The 26,749-nt window shown below is 43.4% G+C and overlaps 1 protein-coding gene across 16 annotated transcripts in view; it reads left to right on the forward strand.

Moving 5' to 3' along the window:
- LOC115188370 (neuronal cell adhesion molecule) overlaps positions 1–26,749 on the forward strand; it is a 125,104-nt gene that overhangs the window by 89,189 nt on the left and 9,166 nt on the right. For 6 of the 16 annotated variants that reach the window (XM_029747142.1, XM_029747144.1, XM_029747148.1 and 3 more), the window contains 22 exons: positions 1,647–1,840; positions 2,764–2,886; positions 3,139–3,309; positions 3,843–3,902; positions 6,569–6,680; positions 6,953–7,137; positions 8,109–8,240; positions 8,647–8,790; positions 8,996–9,107; positions 12,308–12,474; positions 13,287–13,434; positions 13,737–13,861; positions 14,388–14,417; positions 14,863–14,964; positions 16,331–16,528; positions 17,022–17,092; positions 17,246–17,471; positions 17,940–18,055; positions 18,307–18,511; positions 20,493–20,615; positions 20,809–20,985; positions 21,694–21,729. In XM_029747142.1, coding sequence (XP_029603002.1) covers positions 1,647–1,840; positions 2,764–2,886; positions 3,139–3,309; positions 3,843–3,902; positions 6,569–6,680; positions 6,953–7,137; positions 8,109–8,240; positions 8,647–8,790; positions 8,996–9,107; positions 12,308–12,474; positions 13,287–13,434; positions 13,737–13,861; positions 14,388–14,417; positions 14,863–14,964; positions 16,331–16,528; positions 17,022–17,092; positions 17,246–17,471; positions 17,940–18,055; positions 18,307–18,511; positions 20,493–20,615; positions 20,809–20,985; positions 21,694–21,729 — 2,957 coding nt within the window. The remainder of the gene's footprint in view (positions 1–1,646; positions 1,841–2,763; positions 2,887–3,138; positions 3,310–3,842; positions 3,903–6,568; positions 6,681–6,952; positions 7,138–8,108; positions 8,241–8,646; positions 8,791–8,995; positions 9,108–12,307; positions 12,475–13,286; positions 13,435–13,736; positions 13,862–14,387; positions 14,418–14,862; positions 14,965–16,330; positions 16,529–17,021; positions 17,093–17,245; positions 17,472–17,939; positions 18,056–18,306; positions 18,512–20,492; positions 20,616–20,808; positions 20,986–21,693; positions 21,730–26,749) is intronic. The other 10 variants (XM_029747146.1, XM_029747150.1, XM_029747156.1 and 7 more) reach the window with 5 other exon arrangements.

Genomic DNA, 26,749 nt, shown 5'->3' on the forward strand with positions numbered 1-26,749 from the left:
GATACATCACCTACAGTACTGACCCTCAAGATGAGGCTTCTAAACTATTAGATACATCACCTACAGTACTGACCCTCAAGAGGAGGTTTCTAAACTATTAGATACATCACCACCTACAGTACTGACCCTCAAGAGGAGGTTTCTAAACCATTAGATACACCACCTACAGTACTGACCCTCAAGAGGAGGTTTCTAAACCATTAGATACACCACCTACAGTACTGACCCTCAAGAGGAGGTTTCTAAACCATTAGATACACCACCTACAGTACTGACCCTTGTTAAGAGGTTTCTAAACTATTAGATACATCACCACCTACAGTACTGACCCTCAAGATGAGGTTTCTAAACTATTAGATACACCACCTACAGTACTGACCCTCAAGATGAGGTTTCTAAACTATTAGATACATCACCACCTACAGTACTGACCCTTATTAAGAGGTTTCTAAACCATTAGATACACCACCTACAGTACTGACCCTCAAGAGGAGGTTTCTAAACCATTAGATACACCACCTACAGTACTGACCCTCAAGAAGAGGTTTCTAAACCATTAGATACACCACCTACAGTACTGACCCTCAAGAGGAGGCTTCTAAACCATTAGATACATCACCACCTACAGTACTGACCCTTATTAAGAGGTTTCTAAACCATTAGATACACCACCTACAGTACTGACCCTCAAGAGGAGGTTTCTAAACCATTAGATACACCACCTACAGTACTGACCCTCAAGAGGAGGCTTCTAAACCATTAGATACATCACCACCTACAGTACTGACCCTCAAGAGGAGGTTTCTAAACCATTAGATACACCACCTACAGTACTGACCCTCAAGTGGAGGTTTCTAAACCATTAGCTACACCACCTACAGTACTGACCCTCAAGAGGAGGTTTCTAAACCATTAGATACACCACCTACAGTACTGACCCTCAAGATGAGGTTTCTACACCATTAGATACACCACCTACAGTACTGACCCTCAAGAGGTTTCTAAACCATTAGATACACCACCTACAGTACTGACCCTCAAGAGGAGGTTTCTACACCATTAGATACACCACCTACAGTACTGACCCTCAAGAGGAGGCTTCTAAACCATTAGATACACCACCTACAGTACTGACCCTCAAGAGGAGGTTTCTAAACCATTAGATACACAACCTACAGTACTGACCCTCAAGAAGAGGTTTCTAAACCAGTAGATACACCACCTACAGTACTGACCCTCAAGAGGTTTCTAAACTATTAGATACACCACCTACAGTACTGACCCTCAAGAGGAGGTTTCTAAACCATTAGATACACCACCTACAGTACTGACCCTCAAGATGAGGTTTCTAAACCATTAGATACACCACCTACAGTACTGACCCTCAAGAGGAGGTTTCTAAACTATTAGATACACCACCTACAGTACTGACCCTCAAGAGGAGGTTTCCAAATGAATCACATGATTCCCAATGACTAGTCATCGTTATTCAGCCCTATTCCATGTAGTGTCAATTACATTTTCTACTGTACTGTACTGTACTGTACTGTACTGTACTCTACTCTACTCTACTCTACTCTACTCTACTCTACTCTACTCTACTCTACTCTACTCTAGCCTACTTTAACCCCTTATGTTTCATCCAGCTTTTCCTGGACACGGAATGGGACGCATTTTGACGTGGAGAAGGACTCTAAGGTGTTGATGAAGCCGAGCTCAGGGACGCTGGTCATAGACATCAGTGGGGAGAAGGCTGAGGCCTACGAGGGGATCTACCAGTGTACCGCACGCAACGAGCACGGGACTGCAGTTTCCAACAACATCATCATCAGACAGTCGAGTAAGAACCGTTATTTCCAACTGTTACTGAGACTGTCTTTAACCTTAGCCTGTCTTTAACCTGAGCCTGTCTTTAACCTGAGCCTGTCTTTAACCTTAGCCTGTCTTTAACCTTAGCCTGTCTTTACCCTGAGCCTGTCTTTAACCTTAGCCTGTCTTTAACCTTAGCTTGTCTTTAACCTTAGCCTGTCTTTACCCTGAGCCTGTCTTTAACCTTAGCCTGCCTTTAACCTTAGCCTGTCTTTAACCTGAGCCTGTCTTTAACCTTAGCCTGTCTTTAACCTTAGCCTGTCTTTAACCTTAGCCTGTTTTTAACCTTAGCCTGTCTTTATCCTTAGCCTGTCTTTAACCTTAGCCTGTCTTTAACCTTAGCCTGTTTTTAACCTTAGCCTGTCTTTAACCTGAGCCTGTCTTTAACCTTAGCCTGTTTTTAACCTTAGCCAATCTTAGTACAACTCTTTTACCCTGGGATTCCAGCCATAACAAACCTATACACTTTGTAAACTCTCCCTGAAGGAATGATGAATCTGTATTGAACAAGTATTACAATCAGCAGATCTGTTCAATGTCTTTACAGATTATAGTTAACCATTCTGATATTTTAAAGACATAACTCCCTGTAGAACATTTTAAACAGGGCCCCTACCTCCCTGTAGAACATTTTAAACAGGGCCCCTACCTCCCTGTAGAACATTTTAAACAGGGCCCCTACCTCCCTGTTGTACATTTTAAACAGGGTCCCTACCTCCCTGTAGAACATTTTAAACAGGGCCCCTACCTCCCTGTTGTACATTTTAAACAGGGCCCCTACCTCCCTGTTGAACATTTTAAACAGGGCCCCTAACTCCAATTTTCCCTGTTGTACATTTTACACAGGGCCCCTACCTCACGGCTGTCTGTATGATGTCTGTTTATGTGACACAGGGTCCCCCTTGTGGTCGAAGGAGAGGAAAGAGGCAATCATGGTACAGGTGGGAGTGTCTCTGGTGCTGCAGTGTCGACCCCCTGCAGGCCTGCCCCCTCCCATCATCTTCTGGATGGACAACAGTAAGTCTTCAAGGGTTTCATACATTTCTACATCAGTGTTGTGTGTTGGCTTACATCCAGACAGTATGCTGTAAAACTCCAATTCTAGAAGTCATATTGCCGGACTGTGCAATACAATGTGTTCTGAGATTATATAGGGTCTGTTTTTGGTTGTCAGTAAGCATCAATATTTAGTGTAATTGTATACAGCCATCATGTGTAAAATATTTCGTGTGATACATCATCTCTTCCTCTTCTTCCCCCCCCTCGCAGACTTCCAGCGCCTGCCTCAGAACACGCGTGTGTCCCAGGCGTTAAACGGAGACCTGTACTTCTCTAACGTCCTATTGGACGACACCAGGAACGACTACATCTGTTACGCCCGCTTCCCCCACACACAGACCATCCAGCAGAAACAACCCATCACTGTCAAAGTCCTGGACAGTAAGTGTCCATCCCACTCAGCACAGAGGCTTTTAACCAGTCCCAGTGGGTTCCTAAACCTTAGATGTTTGCTGGTCTGTAAGGTGGAAGCTCCACCTCTACACTGCTTATACCTATCGATACCCTTCAGATCTGCAAACAAGGGTTAGGGCCAAGGCGAAGGGAGCAAATTTGGGCAAGACGGTCTTTGTCCTGGGCTGTCCCTGGGTCCTCCCTTCCCTGAGTTGTCTGGTCCTATCTGAGTGTTAGCGGACACCTTGACATTTTGTCATTGTATGTTTACATGTTTCTGTGCATCTTCACATTGCCTTGTTTTGCAATATTTTTAATATAGTGATAATCTTCTAGAATATTTTGTAATACTCATCATTCGAATGTGTGATGGATATTTTAACTGTCCTTTCATGTTGCTGTTGTTTGATGATATTTGTTTGATGATATCCCTTTCTCTAAACTGAATCTCCCCCATGGTTGTTCCCTGTAGATGTCTATGTAGTACTGCATGCTCATGATGTTCTGATTGATTTTTACAGTGGATGCAATCAATGAAACTGTGGCAGCTATGTACAATTATACGAACAATTTATTTGTTGGTGAGTGCTGGTTTACCCCCTTACCCCAAAGTGAACCCAGCCCCATCCCAACTCCTCCTTTTGTTCTAACCTACCTGGAATATACCTGACCCACCTGACTCCTACACCTGTAGTATAACCTACCTGGAATATACCTGACCCACCTGACTCCAACACCTGTAGTATAACCTACCTGGAATATACCTGACCCACCTGACTCCAACACCTGTAGTATAACCTACCTGGAATATACCTGACCCACCTGACTCCAACACCTGTAGTATAACCTACCTGGAATATACCTGACCCACCTGACTCCAACACCTGTAGTATAACCTACCTGGAATATACCTAACCCACCTGACTCCAACACCTGTAGTATAACCTACCTGGAATATACCTGACCCACCTGACTCCAACACCTGTAGTATAACCTACCTGGAATATACCTGACCCACCTGACTCCAACACCTGTAGTATAACCTACCTGGAATATACCTAACCCACCTGACTCCAACACCTGTAGTATAACCTACCTGGAATATACCTGACCCACCTGACTCCAACACCTGTAGTATAACCTACCTGGAATATACCTGACCCACCTGACTCCAACACCTGTAGTATAACCTATATGGAATATACCTGACCCACCTGACTTCAACACCTGTAGTATAACCTACCTGGAATATACCTGACCCACCTGACTCCAACACCTGTAGTATAACCTACCTGGAATATACCTGACCCACCTGACTCCAACACCTGTAGTATAACCTACCTGGAATATACCTGACCCACCTGACTCCAACACCTGTAGTATAACCTACCTGGAATATACCTGACCCACCTGACTCCAACACCTGTAGTATAACCTACCTGGAATATACCTGACCCACCTGACTCCAACACCTGTAGTATAACCTACCTGGAATATACCTGACCCACCTGACTCCAACACCTGTAGTATAACCTACCTGGAATATACCTGACCCACCTGACTCCAACACCTGTAGTATAACCTATATGGAATATACCTGACCCACCTGACTCCAACACCTGTAGTATAACCTACCTGGAATATACCTGACCCACCTGACTCCAACACCTGTAGTATAACCTATATGGAATATACCTGACCCACCTGACTCCAACACCTGTAGTATAACCTACCTGGAATATACCTGACCCACCTGACTCCAACACCTGTAGTATAACCTACCTGACTCCAACACCTGTAGTATAACCTACCTGGAATATACCTGACCCACCTGACTCCAACACCTGTAGTATAACCTACCTGGAATATACCTGACCCACCTGACTCCAACACCTGTAGTATAACCTACCTGGAATATACCTGACCTGATCATCTACTCCCAACCTCATCCAGTGTGACTAAATGAACATTGATAACATAATATAACAAAATAACATCAAACAATGTTAATTACATTCCATAACCAAACCCTCTCCCTTTACCCTGTACTGTGTTAACTTAGCTTACCTTCTCACTTGGAAAACCAAATGCCTAAAAGGTAAAAGGTGGATTCATTTGTGGGAAACCCATCAAGAAAAAGCAACCAATCAAATCCATTTTCTTTACTGCAATGGATGTTCCTTTCTTTGGATGGATATTCCTTCCAAACCAATGGGCATTCATCTACTAATGTTAACCAATGGGCATTCATCTACTAATGTTAACCAATGGGCATTCATCTACTAACGTTAACCATAAGCTTCCCATTAGTTTAGCATTATTCATAGTAAAAAGGATGCTCCTCCTAGTTTAAATTCAACACATAACCCAATAGTTAGATGATGAAATCCAAAGTGAAGCACACAGCATACAGGACTAGTATGATGAAACTCTTGCCTGAGCCGTATACAGTATTTTCTCCCTCTCTCATCTAGATCTTTCCATGTTCTTTTAATGTAAGTCTCTGACCCTGAAAAAGGCATGCATGGAAAGATCATTAAACACAATCTGTGTTCTGTCCATCCAATCAGCGGTTCACATCAATGTGCTGTATACCACACATTCCCCCCAGCTCTACTCACTCAATCTAGTCTCATTGTAAAATGACCCATAAGAGATTTACCAAGACCTTTCAGTAAGGGTTTGCTTAGGGCTAAACATGTCAGAATCATAGCAGCCGTAGCTAGCATAAGGCTAAAATCTGTCATATGATTATATCGAGGAAGGATACTAAGTGAGAGATCCTAGATCCCTTGGTTGTCATGGCAACATATTGACGACTGGACGGCCTGTCTCTCCAGGTGTTGTGTGTCTACTTTAGACCAGTGGTCCTATATAGTGCACTATGGGGAAAAGGGAGCCATTTGGGAAGCAGCCTGTGAAAGGGTCAACGTAGGGCCTGCCTGGCTACAGTCAACTCATTATATATCCACTATCACAGTCCATAACAGCACGGGATATTACTACTATCCTTTAATAGTCTATATGCCGCTGGTGCTGGACTACTGGCTCTACGAACTGAATGGTCACAGCTAGCTACAGACAGTTATACCCTTTCCACAATCCAGCAACTATATTTACCCACCACCCAGGTCAGTGAAGTACTATTTAGCTTGGCTCAGCTCGGCTTGGCTCAGTAGTGTGAACAGGGTATAAGAGGGTGTGGTTCTGGTGGTGAGATGATTGTGTTTCCTGTCCTGTTCTCCAGACAGTCCATCGGGGGAGCGGCGACCCAGCTTCATGGCTCCTCTGGGGCGGAGCAGCACCCAGATGGCCCTGAGGGGAGGGGTTCTGGAGCTAGAGTGTATCGCTGAAGGACTGTAAGTACGCCCACAACACTGCATGAACAAGACTGCTGGGCACAAGGTTTTAACTTCTGTTTTTGCACAAGGGCAGGTTGATTTGTTTAATCTTTATATGTGACATTCAGCAATACTACTTTGTTGCCTTGTCAAGACAACAACATGTTTGGTATTGCAAAATCAGGCTGGTTACCTAGACAACATTTGACTAGCTGTCTGTCTGTTCTTGGACTGTGGACAATACACAGATATTGGTAAGTGATTTATTTTGTTGATGTTGTTTCTGCTAGCCCGACTCCGGAGGTGTCCTGGTATAAGGAGAGTGGCGATCTTCCTAGCAGCCGGATGTCCTTCCACAACTTCCAGAAGACGTTGAAGATCGCAGATGTGATGGAGGCGGACGCCGGGGACTACCGCTGCACGGCCAAGAACAGCCTAGGTTCCGCCCATCACACCATCAAAGTCAACGTCAAAGGTCTGTGACACAACGAAGAGTTTGGGCTAGATGGAATTTGTGGAGTAATGTTCCTAACACTAGTACCTTTACAGTGTTACCGTAACAGTAATGTTCCTAACACTAGTACCTTTACAGTGTTACCGTAACAGTAATGTTCCTAACACTAGTACCTTTACAGTGTTACCGTAACAGTATTGTTCCTAACACTAGTACCTTTACAGTGTTACCGTAACAGTAATGTTCCTAACACTGGTACCTTTACAGTCTTACCGTAACAGTATTGTTCCTAACACTAGGACCTTTACAGTGTTACCGTAACAGTAATGTTCCTAACACTGGTACCTTTACAGTCTTACCGTAACAGTAATGTTCCTAACACTAGTACCTTTACAGTGTTACCGTAACAGTAATGTTCCTAACACTGGTACCTTTACAGTCTTACCGTAACAGTAATGTTCCTAACACTAGGACCTTTACAGTGTTACCGTAACAGTAATGTTCCTAACACTGGTACCTTTACAGTCTTACCGTAACAGTAATGTTCCTAACACTAGTACCTTTACAGTGTTACCGTAACAGTAATGTTCCTAACACTAGGACCTTTACAGTGTTACCGTAACAGTAATCTTCCTAACACTAGGACCTTTACAGTGTTACCGTAACAGTAATCTTCCTAACACTAGGACCTTTACAGTGTTACCGTAACAGTAATGTTCCTAACACTAGGACCTTTACAGTCTTACCGTAACAGTAATGTTCCTAACACTAGGACCTTTACAGTCTTACCGTAACAGTAATGTTCCTAACACTAGGACCTTTACAGTCTTACCGTAACAGTAATGTTCCTAACACTAGTACCTTTACAGTGTTCCCGATTTTAAAAGGGGTATTCTACAGGTCTGTCCCTCTCTCTCTCTTTCTCTGACTATCTTTCCCCGCCCCCCTCCCCCCCCCCCCCCCCCCCCCCCCCCCCCCCCCCCCCCCCCCAGCGGCTCCGTTCTGGATCAGTGCCCCCAGGAACCTGATCCTGGCCCCGAAGGAGACGGGCATCCTTACCTGCAGGGTCAGTGGAGACCCCAAGCCCCAAATCGTCTGGTCCGTCAACGGAGTCCCCGTGGAAGGTGAGTCTAGTACACTTCCACCCCAGACTGAGGCTCAATGGAACGAATCCTAACTGGAGAAATGCACACTGAAGCGTACATTTACATTTTAGTAATTTAGAAAACGCTGTTATCCAGAGAGATTTATAGTCTGTGTGTTTCACTTAAGTAGGTAGAACAGCTGCAGAGCTCATATCCTATTGCATAAATCATTCATTGATGTCAATGAGGGATTTGCACAAAATATGGTGCTGCGCGCAAGTAGAGTATCCAATCAAATTAGGATTCCTCCCCTATGTGGCCAGAGCACACATCTATACGATGTTATCTCTCAAGTGAGTATGAACATCCAGATGTGCAGGAGGAAGAGTGAGCAGAGGATTGAATGTGTGACATACTGTATATCTAGCCTGTGATCCCTTGATAGACTCTCCAAAGGACATGAGTCGGAAGGTGGAGGACGACACAGTGATTCTGAGCGACGTCCAGACTGGCTCCAGCGCTGTCTACCAGTGCAACGCCTCCAATGAGTTTGGCTACCTGCTGGCTAATGCTTTTGTCAATGTGCTTGGTGAGTTACTGGAAACACAACCATTGAATCTGCCTTTTAGAATCAGAATATTAAGTCAATAAACAAATAAAAACTCTAAACTCTTGAGCTTTACAACTCTTGAACATTGCTTTGGCCAATGATAGCATTTTGTGTTTGCTGCACCATTCTCATGTCACGTTATGGTATAGTAATCATTATCAATATTATTTGTTTCTGTTTTCAGCCGAAGCACCAAGGGTGCTGACTCCCCCCAACAATGTGTACCAGGTCATCACCAACAATCCTGCCTTCCTGGACTGTGCCTCGTTCGGCTCGCCCATACCAACCATTACATGGTTAGTCCATCTGGCTCTAAGTCTTGCAAGCCAGTCAGCCAGACTCTAGTCTCACAAGCCAGCCAGCCAGACAGACTCTAGTCTCACAAGCCAGTCAGTCAGTCTGCCATCTTGCTTCTAAAGTAGGTATAGTACGTCTCCAGTGGTTGCCCAGTAGCTTTTCCACAATCTCAATAACCTTTCTCACAAGAGATACCCCTTAGGGATGTTGTAAAGGGCACTCTGTTAACACTACTCTGTTAACACTACTCTGTTAGCACCACTCTGTTAACACCACACTGTTAACACCACTCTGTTAACACCTATCTGTTAACACCACTCTGTTAACACCACTCTGTTAACACCACTCTGTTAACACCACTCTGGTAACACCACTCTGGTAACACCACTCTGTTAACACCACTCTGGTAACACCACTCTGTTAACACCACTCTGGTAACACCTCTCTGTTAACACCACTCTGTTAACACCTCTCTGTTAACACCACTCTGTTAACACCTCTCTGTTAACTCCACTCTGTTAACACGACTCTGTTAACGCCTGTCTGTTAACTCTACTCTGTTAACACCACTCTGTTAACGCCTCTCTGTTAACACACCTCTGTTAACACCACTCTGTTAACACCACTCTGTTATCACCCCTCTGTTATCCCCACTTTGTTATCACCTCTATGTTAACACCTCTCTGGTATCACCTCTCTGTTAACACCACTCTGTTAACACCTCTCTGTTAACTCCACTCTGTTAACACCTCTCTGTTAACACCTCTATGTTATCACCTCTATGTTAACAGCTCTCTGTTAACACCACTCTGTTAACACCACTCTGTTAACACTACTCTGTTAACACCACTCTGTTAACACTACTCTGTTAACACCAGTCTGTTAACGCCTCTCTGTTAACACCTCTCTGTTATCACCTCTATGTTAACACCACTCTGTTAACACCTCTATGTTAACACCACTCTGTTAACACCACTCTGTTAACACCGCTCCATTAACGCCACTCTGTTAACACCTCTCTGTTAACACCTCTATGTTAACACCACTCTGTTAACACCTCTCTGTTAACACCACTCTGTTAACACCACTCTGTTAACACCTCTCTGTTAACACCGCTCCGTTAACGCCTCTCTGTTAACACCACTCTGTTAACACCACTCTGTTAACACCGCTCCTTTAACGCCACTCTGTTAACACCTCTCTGTTAACACCACTCTGTTAACACCACTCTCTTAACGCCTCTCTGTTAACACCTCTCTGTTAACACCTCTCTGTTAACACCTCTCTGTTAACTCCCCTCTGGTAACACCACTCTGTTATCACCACTCTGTTAACACCACTCTTAACACCTCTCTGGTAACACCTCTCTGTTAACATCACTCTGTTAACACCTTAATGTTAACACCTCTCTGTTAACTCCACTCTGGTTACTCCACTCTGGTAACACCACTCTGTTAACACCTCTCTGTTAACACCACTCTGTTAACACACCTCTGTTAACACCACTCTGTTAACTCCACTCTGGTTACTCCACTCTGGTAACACCACTCTGTTAACACACCTCTGTTAACACCACTCTGTTAACTCCACTCTGGTTACTCCACTCTGGTAACACCACTCTGTTAACACCACTCTGTTAACACCTCTCTGTTAACACCACTCTGTTAACACCACTCTGTTAACAAACCTCTGTTAACACCACTCTGTTAACACTACTCTGTTAACACCAGTCTGTTAACACTACTCTGTTAACACCACTCTGTTAACACTACTCTGTTAACACCAGTCTGTTAACGCCTCTCTGTTAACACCTCTCTGTTATCACCTCTATGTTAACACCACTCTGTTAACACCTCTATGTTAACACCACTCTGTTAACACCACTCTGTTAACACCGCTCCGTTAACGCCACTCTGTTAACACCTCTCTGTTAACACCTCTATGTTAACACCACTCTGTTAACGCCTCTCTGTTAACACCACTCTGTTAACACCACTCTGTTAACACCTCTCTGTTAACACCGCTCCGTTAACGCCTCTCTGTTAACACCACTCTGTTAACACCACTCTGTTAACACCGCTCCTTTAACGCCACTCTGTTAACACCTCTCTGTTAACACCACTCTGTTAACACCACTCTCTTAACGCCTCTCTGTTAACACCTCTCTGTTAACACCTCTCTGTTAACACCTCTCTGTTAACTCCCCTCTGGTAACACCACTCTGTTATCACCACTCTGTTAACACCTCTCTGTTAACACCTCTCTGTTAACACCACTCTGTTAACACCTCTCTGGTAACACCTCTCTGTTAACACCTCTCTGTTAACTCCCCTCTGGTAACACCACTCTGTTATCACCACTCTGTTAACACCACTCTGTTAACACCACTCTTAACACCTCTCTGGTAACACCTCTCTGTTAACATCACTCTGTTAACACCTTAATGTTAACACCTCTCTGTTAACTCCACTCTGGTTACTCCACTCTGGTAACACCACTCTGTTAACACCTCTCTGTTAACACCTCTATGTTAACACCTCTCTGTTAACACCACTCTGTTAACACCTCTCTGTTAACACCACTCTGTTAACACACCTCTGTTAACACCACTCTGTTAACTCCACTCTGGTTACTCCACTCTGGTAACACCACTCTGTTAACACCTCTCTGTTAACACCACTCTGTTAACACACCTCTGTTAACACCACTCTGTTAACTCCACTCTGGTTACTCCACTCTGGTAACACACCTCTGTTAACACCACTCTGTTAACTCCACTCTGGTTACTCCACTCTGGTTACTCCACTCTGGTAACACCACTCTGTTAACACCACTCTGTTAACACCACTCTGTTAACACACCTCTGTTAACACCACTCTGTTAACTCCACTCTGGTTACTCCACTCTGGTAACACCACTCTGTTAACACACCTCTGTTAACACCACTCTGTTTACTCCACTCTGTTAACTCCACTCTGGTTACTCCACTCTGGTAACACCACTGCACTTCCTAATGGAGTTCACTGAGGCTAGTGTGATTGTGAACAGAGGGCTGCTAAATTAATATCACACAGTGTCCTGTAAAGTCCTACAGTCACAAACTGTTCTACATGATCTTCTCCTAAAGAACTGAGCTGATGAATAACTACATTGATGAAGTCTCACAGGGACCCAGTGTTCTAATGTGTTTCCTCTGCAGGTTTAAGGACAGCCAGACCAGTATCCTGAATAAAGACCCATATGTGATCCATAATAATGGTACCTTAGAGATCAACGTAGCCCAGTCCCTGAACAGTGGCAAGTACACCTGTATAGCCTCCAACAACCTGGGAACCAAGGAGAACCATGTCTACCTGGAGGTCAAAGGTCAGACAAGCCTGCTTATAACCTGATTAATGTTAATGCTGTTAATGCTTTATGAATGTAGTTATAGACACTTATAATGCATTATGAATGTATTTATAGATGTTGTAAGGCTTTATGGATGTATGTATAAATGTTATAATGCTTTATGGATGTATTTATAGATGTTATAATGCTTTATGAATATAGTTATAGACACTTATAATGCTTTATGGGTGCATGTATAGATGTTATAATGCTTTATGAATGTATTTATAGATGTTATAATGCTTTATGAATATAGTTATAGACACGTATAATGCTTTATGGGTGCATGTATAGATGTTATAATGCTTTATGAATGTATTTATAGATGTTATAATGCTTTATGAATATAGTTATAGACACATAATGCTTTATGGATGTATTTGTAATGTTATAATGCTTTATGAATATAGTTATAGATGTTTATGACCATCTATCACCTATGGCTGTGTTGTGCATTATTGTGTATTATGCACATAGCTCATAAGGTGTTATGAATGCGCTTATGGTGCATTATGAATGTAGTTATAGACACTTATAATGCATTATGTATGTAGTTATATACACTTATAATGCATTATGAATGTAGTTATGAACACTTATAATGCATTATGAATGTAGTTATAGACACTTATAATGCATTATGAATGTATTTATAGACACTTATAATGCATTATGAATGTAGTTATAAATGTTATAATGCATTATGAATGTAGTTATAGATGTTATAATGCGTTATTAAGAGGGTATTCATATGAAGTGTAACCATATATGTGTGTATTGTCCTTCAGAGCCGACGAGGATCCTGGCCCAGCCAGAGTACATGGTGGTCCAGAGGAACAGGAAGGCAGTGTTTGAGTGTAAAGTTAAACACGACCCCACCCTGATCCCCACCATGAACTGGCTCAAAGACAACGGAGAGCTGCCTGACGACGAGAGGTACTGTAGACCATCTCCTCTATACACACCTTCTCTCTATAGATATGGGTCTGCTATAGGCCAGTGGTGGTCAACCCTACTCCAGGAGAGATAACGTCCTCCCTGATTCTGACACACCTCATTCTACTAATCAAACTGCTCCTCAGGCCCTCCTCAGGCCCTCCTCAGGCCCCTGCATTAGGTGTGTTACAGCAGGGCTGGAGCAAAAGCCTGAAAAAATAATGTATTTGTTAAATGTATGATTGGATGAGGAGGTTACTGTAAGCATGATTGTCTGACTGTGTGTGGTGGTGTTTTGTTAGGTTCTTGGTGGACACTGACAGTCTGACCATCAACGACGTGACAGAGGAGGACGAGGGAACCTACACCTGTGTCATGAACACCACCCTGGACCAGGACTCAGCTAGCGCCATGCTCACCGTCGTTGGTGGGTTTACCTTTATACTCCACATGATGTTTAGCTAACTGATCTTAGGATATACAACACATTGTATCCTTTCCTCGTTCTATCAGCTACCTATATTCTATGTCCTCTAGTTACTCTAATGACCATTTGATATGTTTCATCTCTGTGGTAGACACGCATGTACATGTTCTGAATAGTCTGTTAACATCTTTATTTCAATACTTTGTAGTCTGATCTAATGCTCACAGAGTTGTACTACTAGTGTTGTAATATTGATGATTGACTATAGTAACACTAGTATTTCATAACCAATACTAGTGTTGTAATATTGATGATTGACTATAGTAACACTAGTATTTCATAACCAATACTAGTGTTGTAATATTTCATAACCAATACTAGTGTTGTAATATTGATGATTGACTATAGTAACACCAGTGTTTCATAACCTTCCTGTTGCTGTGTAGTCCTATTCTTCCTCTCTCTGAGACCAGTGTGTTGTCACTAACCTCTCACTCCTATCTGACTCCTGTCCTTGCTCTCTCAGAGGCTACTCCAACTCCTGCTATTGTCTACGGTAAACAACGCTAGTCCTGTTGGCCATATTAGCATCATCATCATCATTCCTCATCCACTCCTCTCCCTCAGTCCTGAGTGTGTGAGAGCTGACCTTCACCCTTACTGTAGCAGTCCTGTCCGTTTTGTTAGCATGCTATGGCTCTGACGTGATGCTACTGCAGTGGCATATTACCGTCCGTGACCAGAGAGAACCAGTCTGTGTGTGTTTGAAGTGTCTGGTGTATCATTAGATTGATTCAGTAGTGTGATGAGTATTATTAGTAGTAGTAGTAACTATGTCCATCTGACTACTGTGTTTTGGGTTGGAGTTGGATCCTGCTCATTTTGGACTCACGCTCAGTTACTCCGTTTATCAAACAAGGCATGCTGACTCCCACCCCCCAAAGCATCAGGTGACCTTGTTGTTGCAGTGAGTGGTACTGACACTGTGTTTTCCTCTCCAGAGGAACCAGACCCCCCTACAGACCTGGAGCTGACTGACCAGAGAGAGAGGAGCGTCCAGCTCACCTGGATACCTGGGGACGAACACAACAGCCCCACACAGAGTACTGTATTATAATGAACACAACAGCCCTACACAGAGTACTGTATTATAATGAACACAACAGCCCCACACAGAGTACTGTATTATAATGAACACAACAGCCCTACACAGAGTACTGTATTATAATGAACACAACAGCCCTACACAGAGTACTGTATTGTAATGAACACAACAGCCCTACACAGAGTACTGTATTATAATGAACACAACAGCCCTACACAGAGTACTGTATTATAATGAACACAACAGCCCTACACAGAGTACTGTATTATAATGAACACAACAGCCCTACACAGAGTACTGTATTATAATGAACACAACAGCCCTACACAGAATACTGTATTATAATGAACACAACACCCTAACCCAACCCAAGATCCAATCCATTTCCCTCCTCCATGTTCTAACCCCTCCTCCATGTTCTAACCCCTCCTCCATGTTCTAACCCCTCCTCCATATTCTAACCCCTCCTCCATATTCTAACCCCTCCTCCATGTTCTAACCCCTCCTCAATGTTCTAACCCCTCCTCCATGTTCTAACCCCTCCTCAATGTTCTAACCCCTCCTCCATGTTCTAACCCCTCCTCCATGTTCTAACCCCTCCTCAATGTTCTAACCCCTCCTCAATGTTCTAACCCCTCCTCCATGTTCTAACCCCTCCTCCATGTTCTATCCACTCCTCCATGTTCTAACCCCTCCTCCATGTTCTAACCCCTCCTCCATGTTCAAATCCCTCCTCCATGTTCTAACCCCTCCTCCATGTTCTAACCCCTCCTCCATGTTCTAACCCCTCCTCCATGTTCTATCCCCTCCTCCATATTCTAACCCCTCCTCCATATTCTAACCCCTCCTCCATGTTCTAACCCCTCTTCCATATTCTAACCCCTCCTCCATGTTCTATCCCCTCCTCCATGTTCTAACCCCTCCTCCATGTTCTAACCCCTCCTCCATGTTCTAACCCCTCCTCCATCTTCTAACCCCTCCTCCATGTTCTAACCCCTCCTCCATGTTCTAACCCCTCCTCCATGTTCTAACCCCTCCTCCATGTTCTAACCCCTCCTCCATGTTCTAACCCCTCCTCCATATTCTAACCCCTCCTCCATGTTCTAACCCCTCCTCCATGTTCTAACCCCTCCTCCATCTTCTATCCCCTCCTCCATGTTCTAACCCCTCCTCCATGTTCTAACCCCTCCTCCATGTTCTAACCCCTCCTACATATTCTAACCCCTCCTCAATGTTCTAACCCCTCCTCCATATTCTAACCCCTCCTCCATGTTCTATCCCCTCCTCCATGTTCTAACCCCTCCTCCATGTTCTATCCCCTCCTCCATGTTCTAACCCCTCTTCCATGTTGTCTCCCCTCCCAGAGTTCCTTGTCCAGTATGAGGACCTGCTCCACCAGGCTGGGGTGTGGCACAACCTGACAGAGGAGGAGGGCACCAAGACCACGGCCCACCTGGACCTGTCCCCCTACGCCTACTACTCCTTCAGGGTTCTGGCCTTGAACCATGTGGGCTACAGCCAGCCCAGCCAGCCCTCCAGACAGTACAGGACCAACCCTGCAGGTAAAACTATACTGTGGATCTTACTTTATTGTCAAAGAAATGCAAATAGTCTTCTAAAACGGTAGAGGTTAGAGGTAGGGATGACTATAGAGGAAGATGGTCAGAAGTGTTAGAGTGAGAGGTAGGGATGCCTATAGAGGAGATGGTCAGAAGTGTTAGAGTGAGAGGTAGGTTTGACTATAGAGTAAGATGGACAGAAGTGTTAGAGTGAGAGGTAGGGATGACTATAGAGGAGATGGTCAGAAGTGTTAGAGTGAGAGGTAGGGACGACTATAGAGGACATGGTCAGAAGTGTTAGAGTGAGAGGTAGGTTTGACTATAGAGTAAGATGGACAGAAGTGTTAGAGTGAGAGGTAGGGATGACTATAGAGGAGATGGTCAGAAGTGTTAGAGTGAGAGGTAGGGATGACTATAGAGTAAGAAGGTTCTGATGTACACTGTAGAAAAGGCAAGAGGTTTGGTCTGATCTGTGATCTGTCTGTGATTCTGTTAGCTCCAGATGTGAATCCAACAGATGTCCAAGGTGTTGGTACTGAACATAATAACTTAGTCATCTCATGGAAGGTAAGATCTGCTCCATCTAAAGTGTAATCAGTATCATTAGTCTCTATTCAGCAGCCTACAGTGAGCATTCCTGACCCTATTCATGGTGTCACCATCTCACTATTATCCCAGTGATTCCAAGACCCCTGTTCCCCTGTAATATCTCTGCCATAGGAGCTGACAGGCCTCCAGTCCAACGGGCCAGGACTACAGTACAAGGTGAACTGGAGACAGAAGGATGTGGAGGAGGACTGGTCGTCTGAGACCGTGGCTAACGCCTCCAAGTATGTGGTGTCAGGCACGCCCACTTTCGTACCCTACGAGGTCAAAGTTCAGGCGGTGAACGAGTACGGAAACGGACCAGCGCCTGAGGCGGTGGTGGGATACTCTGGAGAGGATGGTGAGTATTGTAGTATGTGTCTCTGTGTGTGTGTTTGTGTGTTTGTAGTCCCGTGTGGCTCAGTTGGTAGAGCATGGTGTTTGCAACGCCAGGGTTGTGGGTTCGATTTCCACGGGGGACCAGTACGGGAAAAAAATAAAAAAATGTATGAAATGTATGCATTCACTACTGTAAGTCGCTCTGGATAAGAGCGTCTGCTAAATGACTAAAACATTTTTTTAAATGTGTGTGTGTGTGTGTAGAGAGGACTGTGAGTACTACTACTGTACATGGGTAGGTCTATGTAAGTGAGGAGGTTGTGAATGGACAGAGGAATGGTCATTTTCTAACTGAAAACTGTCACCATAAGTTCCAGTAACTTCTAGCTCCAATCATTTCTAGTTAGAATACAAATTAGAAGGTTGTTGTCATGAAATATTTGATGCCAGTATGGAGTATAGTCTGTTGAAATCTTTGTCTGTCACTCAGTGCCCATGTCAGCCCCAGAGAGTGTCCAGGTGCTGGTTCAGAACGGGACACTAGCAGAGGTTCACTGGGAGCCTGTCCTCACCTCCATGGTCAGGGGACGACTCCAGGGCTACAAGGTACTATATACAGCAACCAGAGATCCCTCACAATGTGGAGAAAGATTTATTATCACCATAATATATTGATAGTTAAATACATACATCAGTTAGTGTCACAGTTCGGGGGCAACATTCTGGTATGTTTGCCAAAATGCCCAGATCTTCCTGCAATCAGGAGGGAATAAGTAGGAAATCTGCCGATCATGGAACCAGGAAGAATCTGGTAATTTAGACCAGAATGTTTGTCTGATGTGTGTGTGGTCCTGCAGGTGTCCTACTGGCGTGAGCGTAGCCTCCACCAGGCAGAGGCACAGCAGGAGGAGCAGCAGGTGTTGGCCTTCAGTGGGAACAGGACTGACGGCAGACTACCAGGCCTCAAACCCTACAGCCTCTATACACTGAACATCAGGGTGGTCAACGGCAAGGGAGAGGGGCCCCCCAGCCCCAACCACAACTTTGAGACCCCAGAGGGAGGTAAGGGGTGTCGTGACGTTGTATTAGTTAATGTGACGACTGTTGCTCATCGAATGATTAACGGTTTATAATTACGTGATTAAATGAATTAAGCAATGAATCAAGCAATTATTAACTCATTAACCTGGGGCACCATGGGAACATTGTTTTGATTGAGTTTCTATTTCCCAAATTAACTCAAAGGATATCAGAATATCGATTACAACAGTCGCTAAATTAATCAATTTCCTCTACAGTATCATAATCTGAACGTCGTATAATCCGGGAATCTGCACGGACCCGGGCTTTACCACTGAATTTACCACACCAATCTTAGTTGATTATTTATTTACTAGCAAGCTAAAATGATGATAAAAATGCACATACACAAAACACAGTCTAGCTATTGATTAGGACTTAGTATAACGGGCCAACACACTATGGCGCTTGTTACCCAAAATGGGGATTTTAAAGAGAGAGAAATAAAGGAAGTACACGAGAGAAATATACATTTGGGTTCATTTGTCAGCCATGCTTATTTAACTAGCCTTGCCCCGAACTGCCGCTCTTATGGGTCAGAATATAATGGTGTAATTACGTGTTGTAGTTCTCAGGTGGGAAGCTCCGCGTGGGTCGTTTAGGCTTCTAAATGACGCAGTTCTCCGGCGCAACTCTCTGGTTGTCCTCACGATGTCAGTGTCCTTCTTGGCTAAGTGGTCTGATCCTCACCCTTGATCGGAAAGGGGTCTTCTGAGGACAGACAGCTCTGTAGCTCAGAGCTCACAGCTTCGGCTCGAATGGTGTCGATACCACGATTCAATGGAGAGTGGAGGCTGGGTGGTTCGGCTTGAATTCACCCGCTTAGACACAGCTACTCGTCCGTAGCTCGTGTAGAAAAATATTTCTTTGTCTTCAACCTTGTGTTTCGTTTTGGGGTTCGTCGACTTTGTTAGACCTTGGCTGCAGCTTGGGGTCAATAGTCTACTATGTTAATTCTTCACTCTCCTGTCTTATACCCTCGGGTCAGAAGTGGGTGTAACAGCCTTTAGGGCGATTCTCTGGGCGGACCAAGTACAGGGGGCAAGGCTTAGATTTGGCTAAAAATCCGATTTTAGACACTAACTTCACATTTCATCTTTACCAAAACATTCTGTTTGATTTGGATATTTTCCAAACAGCGTACAATGTATAAACATCAGGCATATACTGGGAAAACTCTTAAAGGTACAATGTTTTCATAATAACCGTCATCTCTTAACCTTTAAAAACAAATACAAAAGTTACATACATTTTAATATTCCACTTTTCGTCATAACCACCATTGTGGCTGACGGAAACCATTGTTCCAAAGTCCCTTTATTGCATGTTTAATGTTCTGAGGCCAGTTCTCCATTGTTAGGACAAAGGAATTTCTCTGTATTATGGGCATGAGGTGTCATAAAACCCCCACATCTTCAGACCCCTAGATCTCTCCTCCTCTGTTGGGGGTTTGGGAGATAATCTGTAGGGTGGTGGTCTCCTGTACCCTGACCTGATCAGGACAGTCATGACAGGGGCATCATTCAGACTCCTACTGTTGTTGGATAGATTCTCTGTGTTTAATCCATATACCAAAGGAGGCTGGTGAGGGGAGGACGGCTCATAATAATGAATGGAATGGATTAAATGGAATGGTAGACATGGAAACTAGATGTTTCATGTATTTGAGACCCTTCCATCTATTCCGCTCCAGCCATTACTATGAGCCCGTCCTCCCCATTTAAAGTTCCACCAGCCACCACTACCGTATACATATAGTCATGCATTGTGCTATACTGTAGGAAGGGGCTGACTATGGGCTGGAAACAATGCTGACCATATCAGGTTAGAATGGTTTTGTCTGTACGTTACTGTATGGTTGTGTGCCTATGAATGATGGTTTTCTTTAGTTAATAAGTCATTTTGCATAATTGCATCCACACGTTATGACATTGTATTCATGTGTTTATCTGTGTGTGTTTAGTACCTGGTCCTCCTTCCTTCTTGCGTATAAAGAACACCAACATGGACTCTCTGACGCTGGAGTGGGGTCCTCCACAGGACAACAATGGTCGCCTCACCGGCTACACACTCAAATACCAGCCAGGTAAGTCTGCTGGGCAATTTGCTGCATTTTTATTGTTGCATCTGTGGCTGACCCTGGCTTCCAACCCTTCTGGGTGTGTATGTGTGTGTGCCTCACTGGATTGGTTTGAAATCAAAGGAAGCATTTCAATATCTTTATCCTTATGCATCTCTCTCTTTCTCTCTTGCTCTCTCCCCTCCTCCTCCTCTCTCAGTCAACAACTCCAATGAGCTTGGTCCCGTTGAGGAGATGACGTTCCCAGCCAATGAGACCACCATAACCCTGGCCGACCTCAAATACAGCACCCGCTATAAGTTCTACTTCAACGCTAAGACCATCAAGGGCTCCGGCCCAACCATCACAGAGGAGGCCATCACTATCATGGATGAAGGTGAGCTTTACGTAGAATGACATGTTATTGATTTATTTATTTAACCTTTCTTTAACTAAGCAAGTCAGTTAAGAACAAATTCTTATTTAGAATGACGGCCTACCCCGGCCAAACCAACGGGCAACACTAGAATGAAATACAACACTGAATGGCCATTGGCATGCCGGCAAGGTGATTGCACGACGGCCATCTTGGTCAAGGAATCTAATATATCTCTATAGAGCTTTAGGTACTGTGAAAGCAAATTGTACAAAGTATTATGGGTGTGTTGAAGTTATTATTTGTCTCCACTCAACACTCTAAAGCTGTTGTCTATGAATTTGAGAGTGGTTTCTCTCAGATTTCTCTCAGCTGTTTACAGTTTACAGCTTGTAGCTTTTTCTACAGCGTAACGTCTGACATTTCCTACAGCGTCCCATATGAGAGTCATTGTTTTCTCAGAGGTTAACACACTTTTCAGGTTGCATGGACTCTTTGACGTGTTCAAGTGTGGTAAAACTGTCACCCATGTTGTTCGACCTGTAGTGAATCATTCTGTTTTGCGTGAACTTGGTGAAATAAGACTTTGTCTTTAAAATGGGAACACGGTGGGATCTAGTTGACCTTTTTCCTTGCTCATCTACTTACATCACCTCTGCCTGTGTTTGTCTTCTCTTCTCTCTGTCTCTCTTTATTCCTCTCTTTCTCTTTCTCCTCTTCTCTCTGAAGCCTTTATTCAGCAACCCATAGTAGATGTGGTCAAAGGTAAAATAAGTCTCTCAGCGGAAGCACCTGCATGTTCTACCAGTTACTAGACCCTGATAGATAGCTACTGTAGATCTGTCTGCATGTTCTACTGGTTACTAGACCCTGATAGATAGCTACTGTAGATCTGTCTGCATGTTCTACCAGTTACTAGACCCTGATAGATAGCTACTGTAGATCTGTCTGCATGTTCTACCAGTTACTAGACCCTGATAGATAGCTACTGTAGATCTGTCTGCATGTTCTACCAGTTACTAGACCCTGATAGATAGCTACTGTAGATCTGTCTGCATGTTCTACTGGTTACTAGACCCTGATAGATAGCTACTGTAGATCTGTCTGCATGTTCTACCAGTTACTAGACCCTGATAGATAGCTACTGTAGATCTGTCTGCATGTTCTACTGGTTACTAGACCCTGATAGATAGCTACTGTAGATCTGTCTGCATGTTCTACCAGTTACTAGACCCTGATAGATAGCTACTGTAGATCTGTCTGCATGTTCTACTGGTTACTAGACCCTGATAGATAGCTACTGTAGATCTGTCTGCATGTTCTACCAGTTACTAGACCCTGATAGATAGCTACTGTAGATCTGTCTGCATGTTCTACTGGTTACTAGACCCTGATAGATAGCTACTGTAGATCTGTCTGCATGTTCTACCAGTTACTAGACCCTGATAGATAGCTACTGTAGATCTGTCTGCATGTTCTACTGGTTACTAGACCCTGATAGATAGCTACTGTAGATCTGTCTGCATGTTCTACCAGTTACTAGACCCTGATAGATAGCTACTGTAGATCTGTCTGCATGTTCTACTGGTTACTAGACCCTGATAGATAGCTACTGTAGATCTGTCTGCATGTTCTACCAGTTACTAGACCCTGATAGATAGCTACTGTAGATCTGTCTGCATGTTCTACCAGTTACTAGACCCTGATAGATAGCTACTGTAGATCTGTCTGCATGTTCTACCGGTTACTAGACTCTGATAGATAGCTACTGTAGATCTGTCTGGATGTTCTACTGGTTACTAGACCCTGATAGATAGCTACTGTAGATCTGTCTGGATGTTCTACTGGTTACTAGACCCTGATAGATAGCTACTGTAGATCTGTCTGCATGTTCTACTGGTTACTAGACGCTGATAGATAGCTACTGTAGATCTGTCTGCATGTTCTACTGGTTACTAGACCCTGATAGATAGCTACTGTAGATCTGTCTGCATGTTCTACTGGTTACTAGACTCTGATAGATAGCTACTGTAGATCTGTCTGCATGTTCTACCAGTTACTAGACCCTGATAGATAGCTACTGTAGATCTGTCTGCATGTTCTACTGGTTACTAGACTCTGATAGATAGCTACTGTAGATCTGTCTGCATGTTCTACCAGTTACTAGACTCTGATAGATAGCTACTGTAGATCTGTCTGGATGTTCTACTGGTTACTAGACCCTGATAGATAGCTACTGTATATCTGTCTGCATGTTCTACCAGTTACTAGACCCTGATAGATAGCTACTGTAGATCTGTCTGCATGTTCTACTGGTTACTAGACTCTGATAGATAGCTACTGTAGATCTGTCTGCATGTTCTACTGGTTACTAGACTCTGATAGATAGCTACTGTAGATCTGTCTGCATGTTCTACTGGTTACTAGACTCTGATAGATAGCTACTGTAGATCTGTCTGCATGTTCAACTGGTTACGAGACCCTGATAGATAGCTACTGTAGATCTGTCTGCATGTTCTACTGGTTACTAGACCCTGATAGATAGCTACTGTAGATCTGTCTGCATGTTCTACTGGTTACTAGACTCTGATAGATAGCTACTGTAGATCTGTCTGCATGTTCTACTGGTTACTAGACTCTGATAGATAGCTACTGTAGATCTGTCTGCATGTTCTACCAGTTACTAGACCCTGATAGATAGCTACTGTACATCTGTCTGCATGTTCTACTGGTTACTAGACCCTGATAGATAGCTACTGTAGATCTGTCTGCATGTTCTACTGGTTACTAGACTCTGATAGATAGCTACTGTAGATCTGTCTGCATGTTCTACTGGTTACTAGACGCTGATAGATAGCTACTGTAGATCTGTCTGCATGTTCTACTGGTTACTAGACCCTGATAGATAGCTACTGTAGATCTGTCTGCATGTTCTACTGGTTACTAGACTCTGATAGATAGCTACTGTAGATCTGTCTGCATGTTCTACCAGTTACTAGACCCTGATAGATAGCTACTGTAGATCTGTCTGCATGTTCTACTGGTTACTAGACTCTGATAGATAGCTACTGTAGATCTGTCTGCATGTTCTACCAGTTACTAGACTCTGATAGATAGCTACTGTAGATCTGTCTGGATGTTCTACTGGTTACTAGACCCTGATAGATAGCTACTGTATATCTGTCTGCATGTTCTACCAGTTACTAGACCCTGATAGATAGCTACTGTAGATCTGTCTGCATGTTCTACTGGTTACTAGACTCTGATAGATAGCTACTGTAGATCTGTCTGCATGTTCTACTGGTTACTAGACTCTGATAGATAGCTACTGTAGATCTGTCTGCATGTTCTACTGGTTACTAGACTCTGATAGATAGCTACTGTAGATCTGTCTGCATGTTCAACTGGTTACGAGACCCTGATAGATAGCTACTGTAGATCTGTCTGCATGTTCTACTGGTTACTAGACCCTGATAGATAGCTACTGTAGATCTGTCTGCATGTTCTACTGGTTACTAGACTCTGATAGATAGCTACTGTAGATCTGTCTGCATGTTCTACTGGTTACTAGACTCTGATAGATAGCTACTGTAGATCTGTCTGCATGTTCTACCAGTTACTAGACCCTGATAGATAGCTACTGTACATCTGTCTGCATGTTCTACTGGTTACTAGACCCTGATAGATAGCTACTGTAGATCTGTCTGCATGTTCTACTGGTTACTAGACTCTGATAGATAGCTACTGTAGATATGTCTGCATGTTCTACTGGTTACCAGACTCTGATAGATTGCTACTGTAGATCTGTCTGCATGTTCTACTGGTTACTAGACCCTGATAGATAGCTACTGTAGATCTGCCTGCATGTTCTACTGGTTACTAGACCCTGATAGATAGCTACTGTAGATCTGTCTGCATGTTCTACTGGTTACTAGACTCTGATAGATAGCTACTGTAGATCTGTCTGCATGTTCTACTGGTTACTAGACTCTGATAGATAGCTACTGTATATCTGTCTGCATGTTCTACTGGTTACTAGACCCTGATAGATAGCTACTGTAGATCTGTCTGCATGTTCTACCAGTTACTAGACCCTGATAGATTGCTACTGTAGATATGTCTGCATGTTCTACTGGTTACCAGACTCTGATAGATTGCTACTGTAGATCTGTCTGCATGTTCTACTGGTTACTTGACCCTGATAGATAGCTACTGTAGATCTGTCTGCATGTTCTACTGGTTACTAGACCCTGATAGATAGCTACTGTAGATCTGTCTGCATGTTCTACTAGGTAGAGAAACTAGACCCTGATAGATAGCTACTGTAGATCTGTCTGCATGTTCTACCATTCAGAGAAACTAGACCCTGATAGATAGCTACTGTAGATCTGTCTGCATGTTCTACCAGTTACTAGACCCTGATAGATAGCTACTGTAGATCTGTCTGCATGTTCTACCAGTCAGAGAAACTAGACTCTGATAGATAGCTACTGTAGATCTGTCTGCATGTTCTACCAGTTACTAGACCCTGATAGATAGCTACTGTAGATCTGTCTGCATGTTCTACCAGTTACTAGACCCTGATAGATAGCTACTGTAGATCTGTCTGCATGTTCTACCAGTTACTAGACCCTGATAGATAGCTACTGTAGATCTGTCTGCATGTTCTACTGGTTACTAGACCCTGATAGATAGCTACTGTAGATCTGTCTGCATGTTCTACCAGTCAGAGAAACTAGACTCTGATAGATAGCTACTGTAATCTGTCTGCATGTGCCTTCCTCCATCATCAGTGAGCTGTAGCATGATGTACTACAGTACCCATAATGCTCTATGTTAGCTACTGTGGGAGTAGATGTTAACTCTAATGCTACGTTCCAATAGCCAGTCTAGAATACTGCTTAGAATGCATGCCCCCAATGCATTTCCTCATTCTAATTGGTAAAGTAAAGAAATCAGCCTGTTACTGCGTTCATTGCATCCGCAAGCACCAACCCTTATGTCCAATTCACCTTAAAAGACCTAAATGGATGAATAGCAATGTTGTAGGCTACTCATCTCTTTCATTCGCTCAGTCTTTCCCCTTCTTTTCTTGCCCTCGCTCATGAATTCATTCCATCACTGTACCATGTGTTTTATTAAGCCATCCTACATGATGTTAACTACTATAACTACTTGTCCTGTATGATGTTAACTACTATAACTACTATAACTACCTGTCCTGTATGATGTTAACTACTATAACTACCTGTCCTGTATGATGTTAACTACTATAACTACTATAACTACCTGTCCTGTATGATGTTAACTACTATAACTACCTGTCCTGTATGATGTTAACTACTATAACTACTATAACTACCTGTCTTGTACGATGTTAACTACTATAACTACTATATCTACCTGTCCTGTATGATGTTAACTACTATAACTACCTGTCCTGTATGATGTTAACTACTATAACTACTATATCTACCTGTCCTGTATGATGTTAACTACTATAACTACCTGTCCTGTATGATGTTAACTACCATAACTACCTGTCCTGTATGATGTTAACTACTATAACTACCTGTCCTGTATGATGTTAACTACTATAACTACTATATCTACCTGTCCTGTATGATGTTAACTACTATAACTACTATATCTACCTGTCCTGTATGATGTTAACTACTATAACTACTATATCTACCTGTCCTGTATGATGTTAACTACTATAACTACTATAACTACCTGTCCTGTATGATGTTAACTACTATAACTACTATAACTACCTGTCCTG

The sequence above is a fragment of the Salmo trutta genome, unplaced genomic scaffold (assembly GCF_901001165.1).
Source record: "Salmo trutta unplaced genomic scaffold, fSalTru1.1, whole genome shotgun sequence".
Lineage (NCBI taxonomy): Eukaryota > Metazoa > Chordata > Actinopteri > Salmoniformes > Salmonidae > Salmo > Salmo trutta.